Below are 13911 nucleotides of genomic sequence, written 5' to 3'. Positions count from 1 at the left end.
TGGGCACCTGCTTAGCAATGCAGTTTCATCTTACAGCACTCTCTCTTTTGTTCTTGAACTGCAAGCACAATGTTATGAGTGATTAAAAAGCTCCTCTGATAAGGCAAGCTTCCATAGGTTCTTTGTAAGAGCTATTTCCTCTGCTTTGAAAGCTTTTCCCTCCCCCCATCTTTGCCTCAATAACTCATTAATTTCAGTTCAGTCAATTTCCTCAGGGAAACCTAACCTGGTTTTTTCTTACAAGGTTTGGGTCCCCTACTAGGAACTCTCCTATTAGACTTTTACATTTGCTTAAATGCTTCTACTATTAATGTCTTTCTCCCCTGGACTGTAAGCTCCATGAGGGCAGAGACTTGCTCAGTTTTTGCTCTCTCTTCTGTTGCCTGTGACTAGCACAATGCGTGGTACATAACTGGTGTTATAAATATCCACCGAGCGAATGAATAACACAATGGTGTTCTTGGTGCACAAAAGAGAAGAGAGAAAAAGAGAACGAAAAAGAAGATATGATAGGGTGTAGGTAAGAGGAGAGAGCAAGAATAAACACTGATCCAACACGAGAATCAATAGAGTCAATCTGATTTATTGTTTGATTGAAGAACAATAGTGAAAACAGCATGGATAGACGAAAATGCTAATTCAAAAAGACACGCACACCCTAATGTTCATAGCATCACTATTACAATAGCCGAGATATGGAAGCAACCCAAGTGCCCAGAAACAGACAAATGGATAAAGAAGATATGATATATATGTGTATACACACACACACACACACACACACACACACACACACACACACAAACACACACAATGGAATACTACTCAGCCGTAAAATGAATGAAACTCTGACATTTGTAGCAATGTGAATGGACCTAGAGAATATTATGCTTAGTGAGTACATCAGATAGAGAAAGACAAATACTGTATACTACTTATATACTGCTTATATGTGGAATCTAAAAAATGATATTTGGGTTGGCCAAAAAAGTTCATTTGGGTTTTCCATAACATCTTAAGGAAAACCCCAAATGAACTTTTTGGCCAACCCAATACAAACAAATGCATATAGCAAAATGAGAAACAGGCTCACAGATATAGAAAACAAGTTAGTGGTTACCAGAGGGGAGAGGAAAGGGAGGAGGGGCAAATCAGGGGTAAGGGATTAAGAGATACAAACCTCTACGTACAAAATACATGAGCAACAAGGATATATTGTATAGTACAGGGAATTATAGCCATTGTTTTGTAATAACTTTTAATGGAGTATAATCTGTAAATATGCTGATTCACTATGCTGTGCACCTGAAACTAATATAATACTGTTAATCAACTATACGTCAATTTTTAAAAAAGGCTATTTAAAAACCCAGCATGGATAGACTTCATGGTTTACTTACTGTGAGGCTCAGGCATAAAAACTTTATTAGAGAAGCCATGAATACATGTGTATAGATGTGTGTAATTTTGATCTGATAATCAAATGCTTGTTTTCTCTTTTAGTTGCTAAGTCAATTGTTCATTTAATGAATAACTGAATTGAACTGTAGTCTAAATGCAGACTCTGGTTAACAACTTTTTTAAAAAAGACTGAGATAGAATGACATAAATATTGTATCAGTTTTAGGTGTACAACATAATGATTTGATATATGCATATACTGCAAAATGACTGCCACAATAAGTCTGGTTAACATCCATCATCACATAGTAACAATTTTTTTCTTGTGAAGAAAACTTAAAAAAAAAATTAATTAATTATTTTTTGGCTGTGTTGGGTTTTCGTTGCTGCGTGTGGGCTTTCTCTAGTTGCGGCGAGCGGGGGGTTACTCTTCCTTGCAGTGCGCGGGCTTCTCATTACGGTGGTTTCTCTAGTTGTGGAGCAAGGGGTCTAGGCACCTGGGCTCAGTAGTTGTGGCTCACGGGCTCTAGACCGCAGGCTCAGCAGTTGTGGTGCACGGGCTTATTTGCTCTGCGGCATGTGGAATCTTCCCGGACCAGGGCTTGAACCGTGTCCCCTGTATTGGCAGGTGGATTCTTAACCACTGCACCACCAGGGAAGCCCAATGAGAACTTTCAAGATCTATTCTCTTAACAACTTTCAAATATACAATACAGTATTGTTAATTACAGTCACCATTCCCAGGATTTATTTGTTTAAGTGGAAATTTATACATTTTGAATGCCTTCACTCCTTTTGCCCACCTTCTGCCCTCTGCCTCTGGCACCACCAATCTGTTCTCTGTATCTGAGTATCGTTAACAATTCTAACCAAATTTTAAACTATGCTATTTCACATATTAACAGATTAAAAAATTATTATTTCCCACTTTGAGTACTGTTTAAAACTGCTCATGTGTCCTACATTAAGGTCTGAAGCTGGCCACCCCATACTTGAAAATCAGTGGTTCAATGAAAAAAGAGGAATAGAAGTCTACTTCTTTCACATAACAATGAGTATTTACTCAAATCCAAGAGCTAATGACAGACTTAATGGAAAAGTGCTAAAGCCATTCTTTTAAAATTAAAATGAAACAAGAAAATCTTCTGCAATTAATATATTAATATTAAGCCGTAACATAAGCCATGAAAATGAAGTATTGATCCAAGATATATAATACTGGAAAGGAAGAGACAAAAAGATAATTTGCAGATAACATTACTGTAAAACTAGGAAAGCCAAAACAATTTGTCAAACAAAAGTTTTAAATAATTTTGAATATTAAGATAATTAAATAATTCTTATTAAAATAATGAAAAAGCAGTTGGACACAAACTATGACCTGCATCCCAACAATAACTGAACAGAATACATAATATTATAGATATTATTTATAATCATTTATATATATATTTCCTACATAATGAAAAGGACATCCATTAAGAATAACAACAAATGTTAAAAATGCTTATGAAGTAGCTTAATTTAGTGACCTCTGACTTAGAGTTTTACTGAGAAATTTAAAAAAGCAACCACAAATAAATGAAACTACCATATTCCTGAATGAGAGACTAAATATGATAAATATGTCAGCTTCTCTCAAATTTATTAACAGATTTTTCATAATCCCATTGAAAAAACCCAAATAGTATTTTTTTTAATAAATTGAAAGAAGGATTATAAAATTCAGTTGGAAAATTACCAGGCAAAATCATCAAAGAATTTCATGAAAAATGAAGTGTACTGAAACGGTTAGCCCTAATGGCCAAATATCAAAACATATTAAAAGTAACAATAATTAAAATAACATGGGAGGGACTTCCCCGCTGTTGAGAGTCTGCCTTCCAGTGCGGGGGATGCGGGTTCAATCTTGGTCGGGGAACTGGGATCCCACATGCTGTGGGGCAACTGAGCCTGTGAGCTGCAGCTATTGAGCCCATGCCACAACTAGAGAGCCTGTGTGCTGCAACTACAGAGCCCACGTGCTCTGGAGTCTGTGCACCACAACTAGAGAGAAGCTTGCTCACCACAACTAGAGAGAAGCCCGCACCCCGCAATGAAAGATCCCATGTGCTATACCTAAGACCTGACCCAGCCAAAAATATAAATAAATAAATATTTTTAAAAAAAAACATGGTTCTGGCCCCAAACTAGACACCTATTTTAATTGAAGAGAACAGAGTCTAGAAATATTCTATTTCTTATAAGAATTTAATACAAGAAATATCATGAGTCAATAAGAAAGGTAAGCATTATGTAGAAAATTATACTGGATAATTAAATACCAATTTTGATAAAAGTACTGGTAGATCATTATAGCAATGGCTCCCACAGAATCATGTCTCCCTGTTTCTACATCCTTGTGTCTCTGGGTGTGGACACACCACAAAGTTTTGGGTGGCTTGTTATGCAGCAGTACTCAACATATTAAAACATCTTATAGAATATACCAAAATATATTCCAGATAGTTGAAGAGTTAAATATAAAATTAAAAGAAAATAAAATTTTGGTCTGAGACCTAAATGAACTTGAGGCATTCAGGTACAAGACATGGTGGTAGTGTGCTAACTTTCTTATCTTCACAAGGGAAAGCCTGAAATTTGATTACCTAACATTAAAGATATCACAAAGTGCAAAAGCAAGAGAAACAAAATGGAAAGAGAGACGAGACTGGGAAAGCAAGAGCATAAAATATGGCTAGGGTCAACGTCACTTCTTTATAAAGATATCATTCAAACTCATATGTAAAACAAAGCTATGAACATATAATTTACATCAGAGGACCTACAGATATTTTATAAAACAAGACATCAGATCTTGATAGTAATTAAAGAATTAGAAGTATAACAACCTTGAGGTAACATTTTATCCCAAGGAATTTAGAAAAAAATGGTATAATTTGGTCTTAGGTTGTGTATTTTGATGGCACTGTAGATCTGTACACTTTGGAGAGAAACATCATTCATAGCCACTAAAACTTTTGTATCCTTTGACTCAACATTCCTACTCCAGGAAAATTATCCAAAGAAAGTAATTCGCAAGTGTAAAAAGCCAATACCAAAAGATACTCTTTACAATATTATTTTAATAGTAAACCGTTGAGACTTTGTATTGCCCCAAAAAAGGGCAATTACTTTGGCTGAGGCATAAGAATTCCATGTTACCATTAAATGTTAAATTTATGAAGATTAGGAAGCAGCATAAACACATGTTAATGTCATGCTAGATGCAAAGCAGAATTTAAATGCATATAACGAACATAATGGAATAAATACACATGATCTTATTAAATCCTCAGACTCTGAGATGTCTTAACTCTATAATTACAGAAAAAACAAAAATTTCACTAATTTCTCCGGGTTCATACTTTTAATAGGTAATAGATCCCAAGCCTGTTAGCTGAAGCACTCACCCATCTTTTCATTTGCAATTGATCCAATTACTCATCTTTTTGTGCCCCAAAGCTTACTCTTCCCACCACATCATGCTTCATATAGTCAAAGTACTGGCAGCCCGACGCGAAAAAGGAAATAATTTCTTAAAGTTTATGGGTTCACACGTTTTTCTCTCTCACCTTTCAAAAAAGTTTTAAAATGTTACATCCATTTTACGATATAAAAATCAAAAATGTAGGGCTTCCCTGGTGGCGCAGTGGTTGAGAGTCTGCCTGCCGATGCAGGGGACACGGGTTCGTGCCCCGGTCCGGGAAGATCCCACATGCCACGGAGCGGCTAGGCCCGTGAGCCATGGCCATTGAGCCTGCGCGTCCGGAGCCTGTGCTCCGCTACGGCAGAGGCCACAACAGTGAGAGGCCCACGTACCACAAAAAAAAAAAAAAAAAAAAAAATCAAAAATGTAGTCATAGATAAAGTACTCAAGTCCTTCATCTACTGTGCCCCAGTTACCCGGGAAACTCAAGGTCTACGGAAGCGCGGGCTTCTAAAGGCGGGCGAGGGGCCAGGAGGCGGGGCAGGCGTCGCAAAGAAAACAAAACCAAAACAAAAGTACGCAAAACCCTGCCCCGCGCTGCTTTACGGCACTCGCTCCGCCCCTCCAGGTGCGCGAGTCTGAAGCCGGCAAACATGGCCGACACCTGTTTTCTCGGCCAGGGTTTCTCTACCCTGGTAGGGTTATTGCTCTTGCCCTTCGGCAGCTTGGCCGCTAGTCAGATCGAGGTAGGAGTCAGGCCCTCTGAGCGACAGGGCCCTGGGGGGACAGCTGTGGCCTGGCTGTCAGCGCCCAGCAGATGTCCGATACACAGCCGCCGAGGGAAGCCTTCTGGAGTCACCCACCAGCCTCTTCCTAGGCTGACTGGGCTGTGGGGAGGGTGTCGCAGGGGACGGGATAGGACAGTGTCCGTCTGTTTCAGCCTTTTAAAACGGTGAATGAAAAGAATCAAGTCCTGGGCGGCGGGGGAGGGCCTGATCCTTTGCTCCGACGAGCGTGCAGTCCCTAGCTGGTGAAAGGTCAGCGTATGAGTGCCGCACCTACTTTTTCCTGCTACCAAACTATAACGCTCTCCTTTAATAGGAATCAGATGGATACGGTGTTTTATATTTGGCTCACACTACGTTCTGGCGCGTTACAAAGCTTTTACTATCCCCTGTACTCTGACAATACCTTCGTCCAGTTCTGCAGCCTACATCTCTAGCATCGTTTTTCAGAATATCCAGCTGGCTTAGGGGCCCAGATAGTCAGCAGACAGTTGAAACTTTGTGTCCAAAGTTTTATATTCTGCCTACCCCACCTCTTGTGGGGTTGCTTCTAAGCTAGAAACCTAGGGTTTTTAAAATTAACTCCTCTCTTTATTTCACATTTTAATCATCACTAAATTCTATGTTCTGAACTTTTAAAATTGCTTTCACCTGTCCAGTTCGACTGGCTTAATGCAGTCCCTGGTCATTTCTTGCTTAGATTATTGCAATAACTTTATCTTTTTTCCTCTAGGCTTCCAAACTCCCTTACTTTAGTCTTCATCAAATGTAAACCTGATCACATTATTCTTCTGATTGAATCTTTTCAGTATTTTTTTCATTACATACAGAATAGAGTCTAAACATCATGATCTGGTCTCTAAGCAGAGACTTTTCCATTCTTCATATAGGACCCCATTCTCCCCACCATCTCAGACCTTGAGCTTAGACCAGCGGCTCAAAACTTTTTGAATACACATCCCTACCAGTTAAAAAGAGAGCATGCACTCCCTCTTTCTATTCATGAATTATTGCTAATTTATATATTCAGTATTTATAAAGCATATTGTTTAGATAATGTAAACTTAAATAGAAGTTCTATTGTCCTTATTTAGTAGGTTATTTTGTATACTTCATTTTGGATACCATTACCCTTTTTTGTAGTTACACAGTTGTGCTTTTTTACATTACCATATTTCATTCCTCCAGTTTCTTCTGTTTGCTTATTTACTAAATGCAGTAAAAGCTAACCTCTGTAGAATCTTTCCCTATCCTTTACTTTTGCCTTTACTGTTGTAATTTGTGCACTTAGCTAGTATAGCACTCGTCTCTTATAACCCATGTATTCTTTGTACTCTATTATTACATCATCTTTCACTTAGATGATGGTCTGGCCTAATTGGTCTGGCTCAAGTCATTCTTTTTTCTTTCCAGTCTGTTCTCCAAGCTGCAGCCCGAGTAACTTTTAAATATGCAAATCTGATCATGTCACCCGTATATACCTCAATGCTGCTTTAAGGATAAAGAACTAAATCTTGATTATGACCCATAAACAAGGCCTTGCATTCTTTGGCTCCTGCCTACACCTCCAGTTCTCTCTCCCGCTCTCTCTTTTTCAAACTTCTAGTTGTGCTAATCTTTCAGTTTCTAGAAATTTTTAAGCTTCCTTCTGCCATTTGGGCTCATGTTCCCTCTGTCTGGAATTATCTTCCCTCTTCTCATTATCTTTTGGATCCTAACCAAATGTCACTTCTCTAGAGAAACCTTCCCTGACATCCCTGCCTGCCCTTCCCCCTCCCATTCCCTGATCAGGTTAGGTCCCCCTATTATACTCTTTTATGATACTGTATATCTTACCTTTATAGAATTTGTAGTTTGTCCTTATCTGCTTAATGTATGTCTATCAAATTGGACAGTAACCTCTTTGGAGGCAAGTACTAGCACTATTTTTGCCCATCGTTGTATTCTGAGCACTGAACAGGGACTGGCACATGGTACCCAATGAATGTGATGAATGAATGAACGTTACATAGTAGTGTAATGTGTTTGCATGCTTGTCTTCTTTATTGAACTCTGGGATTCTTGAGAGAAAGCAGCATGTTTTTTAGTGACTTTTTTGCATCCCTGTACATTACATGGTACCTGGCACATAATAGGTGCTCCACTGTGTGTAGAATGAATGAATAACTTTGCAGTGTCTATATTGTCTAAACAATCACAAAAGAGTTTTGCCATCTCAATTTTTTCACTGAAGTCTTAATGATGTGAGGATTTTGGAGCTGGAAGGGACATTAGAGGTTATCGGGTCAACTCCCATTTCTACGTGAGGAAAATCAAGTCTACAGAGCTAAATGACTTAACCCCATTCTCACAGTCAGATCTTCAAATTCCTAAACCACTATAGCACATTGCTTTCTTTAGCATCTATGCAGCTGTTGAGAAAGTTTAAAAAGAAATATATATATATGGCGCGTGCACACACACACACACACATATATGACGCACACACACATATGACGCACACACACTGAGTGAATTTTTTATTTCATTCTTTCTGAAATTTTCTTGCCAGCTGAAAATTAAAACAGCTAATATTTGTTATACAATTACTATGTTCTAGTCACCATTCCTACATTCTGTGAGTCAGGTAATGTTATCATTTTATAGGTGGGGAAATGGAAGTACAAAGAAATTAAGCAACTTTCCTAAGTTTATACAGCTAGTAAGTAGTAGGGTCCAGATTTGAATCCAGGCAGTCTGACTGTTCTAGTAATTAATACTGTTTAGGGGCAGATCTGAAATCATTATGGTTTATATTCACTATTATTTTAATATATAATAAAAGTCATGTTCATTAGGTGTCTGGATGGTATTGGATGCTGAGGTTTTTAATGTTCCATGATGGTAAATATAATTCAGACTTTAACAGATTAGCAAAATGGCACATGGAAGTATGCTAGAGAATGTGTTTAATCACATATATTGGTGAGTTAAAATAAAATAATAGGAAGCACTCAGCACAGAGTAGGAGCGAATATTGAATGAAATTTCAGCAGGAAGGGTATTAATATATGTGAATCAAGAAATGAAATGTCATTCACAATTTGAAGATTGAATAGAAAATGAGAAGCATGAGGAAGAGCTGATTGCATTTGAGATAAAATGTTTTAAAACAAAAATCCCCTCTTGCAGTAGCCTCCTGCTCCCCCCAAATAAAACTATTTTGTCTTTCATAAGGTCAGATACTAGAATATTTATAAACTTGCATAATGATGGCTTACTGTTATTACAACTGTAAAAACTCCGTGAATCGTAACTGTCCTTTATCAGTCTTTATTCTGGGAAATGTGACTTTCTTTTAAGCTTTTTGCTATTATTTGACTAATAGGATCAAGCGGAACAGTTCTTCAGAAGTGGCCATACGAACAACTGGGCGGTTTTGGTAAGTGTATTCTATAAAGGTATACCTCGTTGTTTACATTAGATGTGTGTCTGAGAAATTTTGTGTGAATCAAATTCTTGAAAATAATTTATATCTTATAACAGAAATTATTTTCATTTAGCTATATTTTAAATTGATCACATCAACTAATAATATCCTTTGTCTTCAGTGTGTCTGTCAAGGGGTGATGTGTAAATACATGGAAAAATAAATTAGGGATCCTATTGTGAAAGGGAGCATTTTATAAAGTGTAGAGTTATTTTAATGATGGAAACTGGTAATTGTATTTCTTATCTGTAATATTTGTTTATAGATACTCTCTACTTTGGCTATTTTGTTTTTATTTTTTAATTATTTTTTTCTGTTTACAAAAATAAATGATCATTGTAGAAAATTCAAGTTACACAGAAAAGTTTAGAAGACAAATTAATTTTATGTTACTGTGATTAAATAGAATAGCAACGTGGGTTCATGACTCATTTTCTTGTTCTTAGGAACAAAAACCTTTTATATGCTACTGCCTCGTAAGAGATTTTATGAAGGAATTGAACAAAAGCTGCTCATGATAAGGAGATGGGTTTTCAGTGACCACTTAAATTGGGGAAAACTATGAGGAGGCAGGCCATGATCCACCAATTTGAGAAGATAACTTGCTCTATAGGAAACTAAGGGCACTTCCAATTAGTCTCTCTATAGGAATTCTTAAAAGAGGGAATAACTGCCTATGTGCGACAGCTAATTGCCAAAGGGCTCATCTTTTAGAATAGGAGCCTATTAGCTTATTCTACACACACATTGAAGTCTTCCTTGTTCTGGGAAACCTTTAACTGAGCCCCTCTCTAATCTCAGCAACCTAGGTCTCAGATGAGAAATAGAAGGTGAAAAAGAATTACTTCTGAGTATTTGACAACTGCAGTTTTCATGTTTTGTGCAATATTTTACACATTAACTCTTAGTAGAGTGAGACTTCAATAAATTGTACTTTCTTAGGTGGAAAATTATGAAATTTGACCAGGGCCAAGTTGAAAGTATAAAACATACATTTCTTTAAATGTTACGTAGTTCAAATTAAAGAAAAAAAAATATATGTTTTTCCTCCCAGTTTGAATTAATTTTAATCTTGACTAGATGATCAGAGGTAAATGAAATGCCCCTTCGCTCTTGTAATATTATTGAGAAAACTTGCCACCAGAGGGAGATAGAAGGAAAGTCAGATTCTATTTTAGTTTCAGGATCTGCTTTGAATAAAACATTTTTGTCTCTGTTTAATAAAAAATGTTACAAAGATAATCCATACTCATGGTTAAAAAAAATAATACTGATGGGTAGTGATTTTGTTTCTAGCTTTTTGGTTTTGATTTTTGCTAATGTAGGCAATATTATAGTGAAAGTCCTTGAACACATATTTTTACATGCTTATATGAGCTAAATAAAAAAATAAGTACATTTTCAAACTTGATATATGTTGCAAATTACCCTCTTAGAAGGTTTATATTAGTTCACATTCCCATAAATAGGATATGAGTGTTTTGTCCTCATATCTATAGTATTTGCCCTCATACTATTGGCAAGGGTATTGTCATACCCTTGCCAATAGTACGAATTGTCAGACTTTTGGATACTTATCAATTTACGTTTTTTTTTAAATTGTTGTATAACTACTTTACAATGTTGTGTTAGTTTCTGCTGTAAAACGAAGTGAATCAACTATATGTATACACATATGCCCTCCCTCTTGGACCTCCCTCCCCCCAACACCCATCCGACCCATCTAGGTCATCACAGAGCACCAAGCTAAGCTCCCTGTGCTATACAGCAGGTTCCCACTAGCTAGCTGTTTTACACATGATAGTGTATATATGTCAATCCTAATCTCCCAATTCATCCCACCCTCCCTTTCCCCCCGTGTCCACACATCCGTTCTCTACATCTGCGTCTCTATTCCTGCCCTGCAAATAGGTTCATCTGTACCATTTTTTCTAGATTCCACATATATGCGTTAATATATGATATTTGTTTTTCTCTTTCTGACTTACTTCACTCTGTGTGACAGACTCTAGGTCCATCCACCTCACTACAGATGACTCAATTTCGTTTCTTTTTATGGCTAAGATTCCATTGTATATATGTGCCACATCTTCTTTTTCCATTCATCTGTCTATGGACACGTAGGTTTCTTCCAGGTCCTGGCTATTGTAAATAGTGCTGCAATGAACATTGTGGTACATGACTCTTTTTGAATTATGGTTTTCTCAGGGTATATGCCCAGTAGTGGGATTGCTGGGTCATATGGTAGTTCTATTTTTAGTTTTTTAAGGAACCACCATACTGTTCTCCATAGTGGCTGTATCAATTTACATTCCCACCAACAGTGCAAGAGGGTTCCCTTTTCTCCACACCCTCTCCAGCATTTATTGTTTGTAGATGTTTTGATGATGGCCATTCTGACTGGTGTGAGGTGATACCTCATTGTAGTTTTGATTTGCATTTCTCTAATAATTAGTGATGTTGAGCATCTTTTCATGTGCTTCTTGGCCACCTGTATGTCTTCTTTGGAGAAATGTCTATTTAGGTCTTCTGCCCATTTTTGGATGGGGTTGTTTGTTTTTTTCATATTGAGCTGCATGAGTTGTTTGTAAATTTTCGAGATTAATCCTTTGTCGGTTGCTTTGATTGCAAATATTTTCTCCCATTCTGAGGGTTGTCTTTTTGTCTTGTTTGTGGTTTCCTTTGCTGTGCAAAAACTTTTAAGTTTCATTAGGTCCCATTTGTTTATTTTTGTTTTTATTTCCATTTCTCTAGGAGGTGGGTCAAAAAGGATCTTGCTGTGATTTATGTCATAAAGTATTTTAACTATGTTTTCCTCTAGGAGTTTTATAGTGTCAAATCTTACATTTAGGTCTTTAATCCGTTTTGAGTTTATTTTTGTGTATGGTGTTAGGGAGTGTTCTAATTTCATTCTTTTACATGTAGCTGTCCAGTTTTCCCAGCACCACTTATGAAGAGACTGTCTTTTCTCCATTGTATATTCTTGCCTCCTTTGTCATAGATTAGGTGACCATAGGTGCATGGGTTTATCTCTGGGTTTTCTATCCTGTGCCATTGATCTATATTTCTGTTTTTGTGCCAGTACCATACTATCTTGATTACTGTAGGTTTGTAGTATAGTCTGAAGTCAGGGAGCTTGATTCCTCCAGCTCCATTTTTCTTTCTCAAGATTGCTTTGGCTATTTGGGGTCTTTTGTGTTTCCATACAAATTGTAAAATTTTTTGTTCTAATTCTGTGAAAAATGCCATTGGTAATTTGATAGGGATTGCACTGAATCTGTAGATTGCTTTGGGTAGTATAGTCATTTTCACAATATTGATTATTCCAATCCAGGAACATGGTATATCTCTTCATCTGTTTTTGTCATCTTTGGTTTCTTTCATCAGTGTTTTATATTTTTCTGAGTACAGGGCTTTTGCCTCCTTAGGTAGGTTTATGCCTAAGTATTTTATTCTTTTTGTTGTGATGGTAAATGGGATAGTTTCCATAATTTCTCTTTCTGATCTTTCATTGTTAGTGTATAGGAATGCAGGATATTTCTGTGCATTAATTTTGCATCCTGCAACTTTACCAAATTCACTGATTAGCTCTAGTGGTGGCATCTTTGTGATTTTCTATGTATAGTATCATGTCATCTGCAAACAGTGACAGTTTTCCTTCTTCTTTTCCAATTTATATTCCTTTTATTTCTTTTTCTTCTCTGACTGCCATGCCTAGGACTTCCAAAACTATGTTGAATAATGGTGGTGAGAGTGGACATCCTTGTCTTTTTCCTGATCTTAGAGCAGATGCTTTCAGTTTTTCACCATTGAGAATGATCTTTACTGTGGGTTTGTCATATATGGCCTTTATTATGTTGAGGTAGGTTCCCTCTGTGCCCACTTTCTGGAGAGTTTTTGTCATAAATGGGTGTTGATATTTTTCGAAAGATTTTTCTGCATCTATTGAGATGATCATTTGATTTTATTCTTTAATTTGTTAATATGGTGTATCACATTGGTTGATTTACCTATATTGAAGAATCCTTGCATCCCTGGGATAAATCCCAGTTGATCATGGTGTATGATCCTTTTAATATGTTGTTGGATTCTGTTTGCTAGTATTTTGTTGAGATTTTTGCATCTATGTTCATCAGTGATATTGGTGTGTAATTTTCTTTCTTTGTGATGTCTTTGTCTGGTTTTGGTATCAGGGTGATGGTGGCCTCATAGAACTTGTTTGGGAGTGTTCCTCCCTCTGCAATTTTTTGGAAGAGTTTGAGAGGATAGGTGTCAGCTCTTCTCTAAATGTTTGATAGAATTCACCTGTGAAGTCATCTGGTTCTGGACTTTTGTTTGTTGGAAGATTTTTAATTACATTTTCAATTTCATTACTTGTGATTGGTCTATTTATATTTTCTATTTCTTTCTGGTTCAGTCTCTGGAGATTGTGCTTTTCTAAGAATTTGTCCATTTCTTCCAGGTTGTCCATTTTATTGGCATATAGTTGCTTGTAGTAATGTCTCACGATCCTTTGTATTTTTGCAGTGTCAGTTGTAATTTCTTCTTTTCCGTTTCCAATTTTATTGATTTGAATCCTCTTCCTTTTTTTCTTGATGAGTCTGGCTAAAGGTTTATCAATTTTGTTTATCTTGTCAAAGAACCAACTTTTAGTTTTATTTATCTTTGCTATTGTTTTCTTCACTTCTATTTTATTTAGTTCTTGTCTGATCTCTATGATTTCTTTCCTTCTACTACCTTTGGGATTTATTTTGTTCTTCTTTCCCAAGTTGCTTTAGGTATAAGGT

General features: G+C 36.7%; 1 protein-coding gene across 1 annotated transcript in view; it reads left to right on the top strand.

Annotated features, from left to right (window-relative positions):
* Window positions 1–5494: 5494 nt before the first annotated feature.
* PIGK (phosphatidylinositol glycan anchor biosynthesis class K) overlaps window positions 5495–13911 on the top strand; it is a 137979-nt gene continuing 129562 nt past the window's right edge. The window contains exons 1-2 of the mRNA XM_060023857.1: window positions 5495–5616; window positions 9023–9076. Of these exons, the coding sequence (XP_059879840.1) occupies window positions 5524–5616; window positions 9023–9076 (147 nt within the window). The 5' untranslated portion in view covers window positions 5495–5523. The remainder of the gene's footprint in view (window positions 5617–9022; window positions 9077–13911) is intronic.

Source organism: Delphinus delphis, chromosome 1 (genome assembly GCF_949987515.2).
Source record: "Delphinus delphis chromosome 1, mDelDel1.2, whole genome shotgun sequence".
NCBI lineage: Eukaryota > Metazoa > Chordata > Mammalia > Artiodactyla > Delphinidae > Delphinus > Delphinus delphis.
The sequence above is the reverse complement of the archived record's forward strand: the minus strand, read 5'-3'. Positions and strand labels throughout refer to the sequence as shown.